The sequence below is a fragment of the Sinocyclocheilus anshuiensis genome, unplaced genomic scaffold, assembly GCF_001515605.1.
Source record: "Sinocyclocheilus anshuiensis isolate Anshui unplaced genomic scaffold, SAMN03320099.WGS_v1.1 scaffold1613, whole genome shotgun sequence".
In the NCBI taxonomy this organism is placed as follows: domain Eukaryota; kingdom Metazoa; phylum Chordata; class Actinopteri; order Cypriniformes; family Cyprinidae; genus Sinocyclocheilus; species Sinocyclocheilus anshuiensis.
Genome location: NW_015540941.1, coordinates 125,543 through 134,074, shown reverse-complemented (window position 1 = coordinate 134,074; position 8,532 = coordinate 125,543). Strand labels below are relative to the sequence as shown.

The 8,532-nt window shown below is 32.5% G+C and overlaps 2 protein-coding genes across 3 annotated transcripts in view; both read left to right on the top strand.

Annotated features, from left to right (window-relative positions):
• surf4 (surfeit 4) overlaps positions 1–6,250 on the top strand; it is a 14,213-nt gene extending 7,963 nt beyond the window's left edge. Inside the window, exons 3-6 of the mRNA XM_016487658.1 lie at positions 807–883; positions 958–1,001; positions 2,585–2,771; positions 5,600–6,250. Of these exons, the coding sequence (XP_016343144.1) occupies positions 807–883; positions 958–1,001; positions 2,585–2,771; positions 5,600–5,866 (575 nt within the window). The 3' untranslated portion in view covers positions 5,867–6,250. The remainder of the gene's footprint in view (positions 1–806; positions 884–957; positions 1,002–2,584; positions 2,772–5,599) is intronic.
• A 1,221-nt stretch (positions 6,251–7,471) lies between these two features.
• LOC107689608 (argininosuccinate synthase) overlaps positions 7,472–8,532 on the top strand; it is a 42,070-nt gene continuing 41,009 nt past the window's right edge. The window contains exons 1-2 of one of the 2 annotated variants that reach the window (XM_016487656.1): positions 7,472–7,490; positions 8,253–8,356. In XM_016487656.1, the coding sequence (XP_016343142.1) occupies positions 8,255–8,356 (102 nt within the window). In that variant the 5' untranslated portion in view covers positions 7,472–7,490; positions 8,253–8,254. Of the gene's footprint in view, positions 7,491–8,231; positions 8,357–8,532 lie in introns of those variants that run through there. The other variant, XM_016487657.1, reaches the window with a different exon arrangement.

Genomic DNA, 8,532 nt, shown 5'->3' with positions numbered 1-8,532 from the left:
GTTACTTAGTTACTTTTTATGGAAAGTAATGTGTTACGTTACTTTTGCTTTACTTTTTAAATCTGGACAGGGCTTGCTTGTTTGTTTTTAAAATAAAAAAGTTCTATTTTTGGCAAATATAAAAGACTTTCACACCAAAAGTGAAATGAATAAGCCTCAGGCTGAAGGGAAAGTATAGTAGAATACAGAAGAAGAAATTTCAACACTTCAGCAATAAAAAAAGACACAAATGTTTGTCTAGAGTAATTTGTGCTTATTAGTACGGTTGAACTGGATCATAGAAGGTCAGAAGCAAATAGAATGGGATTAAATACATAAAGGATATTTGTGTTGTTTAACATTTAATTATTGCAGATTTGCATTATTTTTATTCATTTTGAGGAACACTGAATCTGTGTTTTTTGTGAGTGAGATGAATTAATGCATATTCATATTTAATTTAGAACTACAGTAACATCTTCTGATTTCTGTCACCATGGCGACACCAGAGCTGTCAATCAATAAATTGGAAACAAAGTAACTTGCGTTACTTATTTGAAAAAGTAACGCCGATATTCTCTTGTAAATGAAAAAGTAATGTTACTTTACTAGTTACTTGAAAAAAGTAATCTGATTACGTAACTTGTAGTGCGTTACCCCCAACACTGGTGTTTAGTGTTATAATTAATAGACGGCGATGTCAAGTTATCAGTGCTTGTGTGTGCTTTGCATGCTTGATGTTGGATGCATCCTGTAAGCTGCAGCACGCTTCAGGTGATTAAACAGCAGGACTTGTGTCGCAGTAAGTTTTGACGTCTCGTCCGCAGGTGGATGTGTCCTGGTGCTCAGCAGAAACCTCGTTCAGTACGCTTGCTTCGGGTTGTTTGGCATCATTGCACTGCAGGTGAGCGAACAGCATGCATGTCTGTCGTACACGGACGTGCAGCACGTGTTGATCAGCGCGTCTCTGTGTTTCAGACGGTCGCCTACAGTATTCTGTGGGATCTCAAGTTTCTCATGAGGTGAGTTCAGATCATTAACTCTGTTCACACTGGAGCTGAATGCGGTGTCACTCCTGTTTCCAGTGTTTGAGGAGGTGCTGTTATTGAGATCCTATAACACTTGTTTTCAGTTTTTAATTTTAGTTAGAATTTTGTGCTTTTTGTAATTTTTATTATATATCTTTAGTTTTTATTTATTCGTTTTAGAACTTCAGATTAAACTCATCAAATGATGTTATTGAGATAATGTTATAGTTTTTGTTACTATTTTGAATTGGATTTTATTTTAATATTTTCTGTTTTCATTTTAATTTTAGTTAAAGTTTTAGATAAAATGTTGTTTTTTCATTTTTATTAGTTTTTTTATATGTCTATAGTTTGTATTTATTAATTTAAGTTTATTTAATTTGAGTTATTTTAGAAATTAAATTAAATTAAACTCAACAAATAATGTTATTGAATTGGAACTATTTTGAATGGGATTTTATTTTTATATTTCCTGTTTTTATTTTAATTTTAATTAAAGTTTTAGATAAAATTATGTTTTTCATTTTTATTTATTTTTATTTTTTTTTAAAGACGTCTATAGTTTTTATTCATTTGTATTTCTTAGTTTAGTTTATTTAATTTGAGTTATTTTAGAACTTGAAATTAAACTCAACAAATAATGTTATTGAATTGGAACTATTTTGAATTGGATTTTATTTTAATATTTTCTGTTTTCATTTTAATTTTAGTTAACGTTTTAGATAAAATGTTGTTTTTGTCATTTTTATTAGTTTTAAATATGTCTATAGTTTGTATTAAGTTGTCTTCATTAGTTTTAGTTTATTTAAATTTTATTTTCTTTAGAGCTTGAAATTAAATTAAATTAAAATAAGAAATGTTTGCTTGGGAACTAGCTGAAATAAAATAATTAATTTTTTGTTTTTTGTTTTATTAATTTCTTATTATTTTATCATTTTTAATTTATTTTAAAAATGTATTTCAGTTAACGTTTATTTTATTTCATTTATTTATTTTATGTTTGTTTGTTTTATGGTTTGAGTTTAACTATAATTACTCTGGTTCACATTCAGTCATGCATATTATAAAACCAAATTCAGTCCTTTAAATAATTCAGTAGTGACGACCACATACATGCATTTAATATAAATTTGTGTGGTGTGTGTTCAGGACCGAACTGAATGACTGATTGTAAATTATGCAAATTATGACAAAAAAAATGTACTGGTAATTTCCAATATTTCTGTAATATTTGGTACTTTGGTCAGAAATATCCAACACAAAGTCCATCTGTGTTCCTTTTTGTCAGTGCAAACACACTGCTGTTGTTATAACAACAGGGTTTTCCCACTGTTTGATGATCTCTATTGTTGCATATTTACACTGAAAGTCATCAGATCTTCCTCAAAGCACGAATGCATGCATGCATAAAAGAGACTCATCATGATCAAAAACACAAAAGCAATCAGATGCATGGTTCATGTGCGAGCTGCTGTTTGCACATCAACCGCGATCCTCAATAACATGTGACCTGCAGTGTGCAAAGTGTGCACACACTCGTAGACGCACAGAATGCTGATGAGAGAGTGTTTGTGCAGGAACCTGGCTCTGGGTGGAGGGCTGCTGCTGCTGCTGGCTGAGTCTCGCTCTGAGGGGAAGAGCATGTTTGCCGGCGTGCCGTCGATGGGAGAGAGCTCTCCGAAGCAGTACATGCAGCTGGGAGGCCGCGTGCTTCTGGTGCTCATGTTCATGACGCTGCTGCACTTCGACTCCAGCTTCTTCTCTGTAAGTGTTCAGTGAGCGGCACGTTCAGATGATCAGGAAACGTTTCATATTGAAGCCTGTTTCTGCCACGGGATAAAAAAAATAAAAAGGGGAATTGCAACACATCTCACTTTTTTCCTCAGAATTGCAAGATATGTAAAGTCAGATTTCAGACTTTTTTTATCACAATTCTAATTCTGACTCTTTTTTTTTTTTTTTTTAGTTTTCATCTTGCAATTGTGTTTGTTTTTGTTTCCACCATGGAATAACAAATATTTATTGATTGACTTATTGATTATTTCTTAATTCTGAGAAAAAAAGTAAAAGAAAAGAAAAGAAAGGCAAGAACCGGTGTTTATTTTTTTGCAAGAAAAAAGGCTAGAATTCGGAGTTTGTCTCACAATTCTGACCTTTTTTTCTCTGCATTCTGAGTTTTGATCATGAAATTTTGTTTTTTTGTTTCCACCATGGAATAAAAAAGGTAATTGTCACGTTTTATCTCACAGTTGTTGCTTTATATCTTACATTAGTTACAAATTTTTTTTTTTAAATTAAACCAAAAAAAAAAAATCTATATAAACTTTTGTTCTTGCATTTCTAAGTTTTCATCTCGCAATAGTTTTTTCTGCCACGGAATAAAAAATAAAAAAGGTAATTGTGACTTTATCTCAATTCTGACTTTATATCTCACGATTCTGAGAAAAAGTCTGTATTGTGAGATTTAAACTCAGAATTAGGAGAAAAAATGTCAATAACTCAAAATGTTCATATTTCACGGTAATGGCTATGTATATCTCACAATTCTGACCATTTTCTCTTGCAATTTTGTTACCACCACAGAATAAAAAATAAAAAAGGTAATTGCAGCACATCTCAGAATTCAGACTTTTTTCATCAAAATTCTAATTTTGACTTTTTTTTTTTTTTTTTCCTCTGAATCCTACGTTTTCATCTTGCAATTGTTTCTTTTTGTTTCCATCATGGAATAAAAAATAAAAAGGGTAATATAGATTTTTTTTTTCTCTTTTAAATCTTGCAATTCTGAGTTTAAATTTTTTTCTCAGAATTGTGAGATAAAAAAATAAAAATAAAAAAAATGAAATCAGTATTACCCTTTTTATTTTTTAGATAAAAAAGCAAAAAAAGGCTAGAATTCTGAGTTTAGGTCATTACATTTAGTTTTTTTGTTTCCACCATGGAATAAAAAAGGTATGTTTTATCTCACAGTTGTTGCTTTATATCTTACATTAGTTACATTATATCTCACAGTTCTGACTTTATACATCCATCTAAACGTTTTCTCTTGCATTTCTAAGTTTTCATCTCGCAATTGTTTTTTCTGCCACGGAATAAAAAATAAAAAAGGTAATTGCAACTTTTTATCTCGAGTTCCTGAGTTTATATCTTGCAATCCTGAGGGGAAAAAGACCATATTGTGAGAAAACAAAAACAAAGTGAACAAGTAGAAATGGTTTCTTTGGTGTTTCTTAAATTGCACAGCAGTTCATCAGATGAGTTTGTGCTCTCTTCCACTGACTCTATCTTCCTTATTAGTCTGAAATTGACTTTCTTGGCACTTTAAATTTTGAGAAATCCTTTCTAACCCGAGTTTTTAGGTTTGAATGAATCAATGAAATCTGACCTGCGCTGAGATCCTGAACCCAGAATCAAATGTCACGCAGCTGCAGCTCTGTGTGCCTAAATAAACCGGTCGTAGTTAATACCGATGTGTATTTGTTTTTGCTGCAATATTGAAAAAGTTACTGTTCAAACGTTTGGGGTCAGTAAACTCCCCAAGGCTGCATTTATTTGATCAAAAATGCAGTAGCTAAATATTTTTACAATTTAAAACAGCTGTTTTCTCTGTGAATATCTGTTAAACTGTAATGTATTTCTGTGATGCGCAGCTGTATTTTCAGCATCATTACTCCAGTCTTCAGTGTCACATGATCTTCAGAAATCATTCTAATATGCTGATTTGCTGCTCAAGAAACATTTCTGATTATTAGCAATGTTGAAAACATTCATATTTTTGTGGAAACTGTGATGCATTTTATTTTTCAGGATTCACGGATGAACAGAAAGTTCAAAAGAACAGCGTTTATTGTTTTATAACATTATAAATGTCTTTACTGTCACTTTTGACCAATTTAAAGCGTCCCAGATGAATAAAAGTATTAATTTAATTAAAAAATATCTAGCATGTAACATTTCTCAGTTAAGTAAATGTTACTGTTTTTACAGAACATGTTAATCACTATAAAATGTTTCATGTTTTCAGCATCAAGGATGTGCAAATATGCTCGATCTGTCACAAAATGTAACTATATGAAGCTCTAAATACAACTATAATGAAGATGCTAAGATATTATAAACATTAAGGTCATGATTTTCTGCTGTATAAATTAACTGGATTACTCGCTCTCAGAAAAAAAGGTACAAAAGCTTTCACTGGGGCGGTACCTTTTAGGTACTAATATGTACACTTTAGGTACTAATTTGTGCCTTTTAGGTAATAATATGTACACTAGGTACTAGTTTGTGTCTTTTAAGTACTAATATGTACACTAGGTACTAGTTTGTGCCTTTTAGGTACTAATATGTACACTTTAGGTACTAGTTTGTGCCTTTTAGGTACTAATATGTACACTTTAGGTACTAGTTAGGTACGAGTCTTTAGGTACAAAGGGGTGCCTTTTGAAAAGGTACTGCCCCAGTGACAGCTTTCGTACCTTTTTTTCTAAAAGAGTGTATCGGACAGTCTCTCGCTGTCACTGTCTTTTTCAGAAACACAAGTTCTGTTCTTTGCGAGTTAAATCTAGCGCTGTTTTCTGTCTGTTGTCTGTCAGATCCTGCAGAACATGGTGGGAACGGCACTCATCATCCTGGTAGCCGTGGGCTTCAAGACTAAACTAGCCGCTCTGACGCTGGTTCTGTGGCTCCTTGCCATCAACGTCTACTTCAACGCCTTCTGGACAGTGCCTGCGTACAAACCCATGCACGACTTCCTCAAGTACGACTTCTTCCAGACCACGTCGGTCATCGGAGGCCTGCTGCTGGTGGTGGCACTCGGCCCCGGTGGCGTTTCGATGGACGAGAAGAAGAAGGAGTGGTGAGGAGAGCTGTTGCACCAATTAGGGAGATTTATTTGGTCGTTTCGGTCATTATTAGTGTTTATGATGAAACCTTCTTCTTGGCAAGGCGCCTGATGGGATGTTTCACTCATGCATTATCGCAGAATCTTTCTTTAAAAGCATTGAGACTCATCAGATCTTCATCTTTCTGGATGATGTTCCCGAGGGCCTCATGCATCGATCGCTGGTGTGAACTCTGTACCGTCTGCGTCTCGGGACGCTTGTCAGAATCCGTTGTTTTACAGGCGACGCCGGAGTGTTTTCTGTTGATTCTGAGACAAATAAATCATTGTGTTAGTTTCTCAGACGTTTGTGTTGTATTTTTGACTTTGGGGTTTTCAGATCATGGCGGAAAAATAAAGCAAGGTGATCAAAAGATGATGTGTTTTGTGTTGCTTTTACATGCATGCTTTTGTGTTAAGATTTGGTACAATTTTACACAATACTTCAATCAAAATGATTCAATAAACTCTTAATCGTTGCAAGAATGCAGATTTTAATGGCGATAAATAGGCATGTAAATATCACATTATTGGTGCATATGCAAACAGTCATTGTCTCGGTTCTTTAACAAAAAAACAAGACAAAATAAGAATTAAAATGAGACCAAAAAAAACGTGTTTTTGTTTCCAGATGTTTGAAAAACTTTAGAAAAAAAACATGAGAGACTTATTTTATGTGATTTCTAGACCTTGGAAAAATCATGTAAATTAATAAAAATAATTAAAAAAACATTCTGCCTGTTATTAATTTAGCTTAATAGAAATAAAATAAGTTTATTTTATTTAAAGCAATGAAAATGTTTTTATGGTTTTAGTTAACTATAATTATTACCCTGATTCTTTTCAACAATTTTTTTTTATTGCAAGTTAATAAAATATTCAAATATAAATATCGAATATTTTGTTTTCTTTAAACTGTGGGGCAAAAAAAAATTTTTTTATATTGTTTTATAACATGCCAATGTTCACTTTAGGTTTAATTCATAATGCAGTTTTCTAAATATAAAATATATTTATATCTTAACTTTTCCTTTTTATTTTTTGTCATTTTATTAGTTTCTTTTTTAAATGTCCTTATTTTAAAGTTGCCCACTAATGTAAATAATAATAAAAAAATAAGTGTGTTCATAAATGTTGCAGGAAATTTACATAATGTAGTTGAGTGTTTTTATTTTGTGCTCATGAAATGCTGAAATAAAGTTTATTATTATTTAAAATATATATTTTTTATTATAAAAAGCTGTTTTCCGATATCATGCAAGCATAATTAATATGACCATGTTTGCTCTGATGTTGGACTTTTTACTGAAATAATAAAAAAAAAAAATTAAAATTTTTTTAAATTACCATATTGTAAAACGTTTAAAAATGCACACAGCTGAATTTGAACATGGCCTTTTCGCTTCGCTTCTGGATCATTTATAGCAGCACACCTGTTTATGTAGGCGGTCTGTCTGGTGAACGGATGGATGGATCTGATTGGCCTGGCAGATGCACCTCTGATTCTGAGCGAGATCTGATTGGCTCGTGTGTTCGGGGGGCGGGGCCTCGAGCATGGGTCTGATTCGACGCAGCGCCGGGTCTGTAAAGCTGCTGTGATTTCGGTGAGTTGCTGCTTTTATGTGTCTTGTGTGGTTTGCCGTGATTTATTCAGCATTTGTTTTCACCAACAGGTTGTTGTTTAGGTGAACAGTGATTGTAAATTAATATTATCTCAGACAGTAATTGATCCATATTTCTTCATTTCTTGGCACGGCTTGAATGTGAAGATCAAAAGATTCTTTCATTTTCATGACATGATATTATGTAACCTTTACTTTGGCTCCAGACTATTATTTTCTGCGTTCTATTTTACATTCTACACCAATCTTTATTTAGTTTATAGTTTCATATTGTTTTACAATATGCTAATTTTCACTTTAGGTTAAATTCATAATGCAGTTTTCTAAATATTAAATATATTTATATTTTACCTTTTCCTTTTAGATTTACTTTGTTTTTTTGTCATTTTATTCGTTTCTTTTTAAAATGTCAATTTTCTTTTAATGTTCATTGAACTTGTAGTTATTTATATTTAGTACAAGTTAAACTAAAGAAATGTTGCTGTGACAAATTTTTTTTTTTTGCATTTAAAATGATTTCAAGAAATAAATGTATTATGTTTTCTCTGAACTGTGTGTCAGATTATAATATTATAATTATAATTATAATACTAAATTATAGAGAGTAAAATAAACAAAAGCAATGTAGATGAAGGAACAAACACGCTGTGTAAATGTTTAATTTGTTCAGGCTGAAGTGACACTTTGTGGATCTGTGTGTGTGTGTGTGTGTGTGTGTGTGTGTGTCCTATAGGAGTGTCTCAGAGATGTCGAAGGGTTCGGTGGTTCTGGCGTACAGCGGTGGTCTGGACACGTCTTGTATCCTGGTGTGGCTGAAGGAACAGGGCTATGATGTCATCGCCTTCCTGGTAACCACGGTTTACTGTACATCATCGTTACATAACCCTGCGTGAATATTACAGATCATTTCCTTCAGGGAAGCTGAGCACTGTTAATGAAAGAGAGTTGAAATGACGGGGCTTGTGAAGACTTGCTCATTTTTTAAATTTTTTTTTTATTAAGAGTGCAAAACATACAAAATACG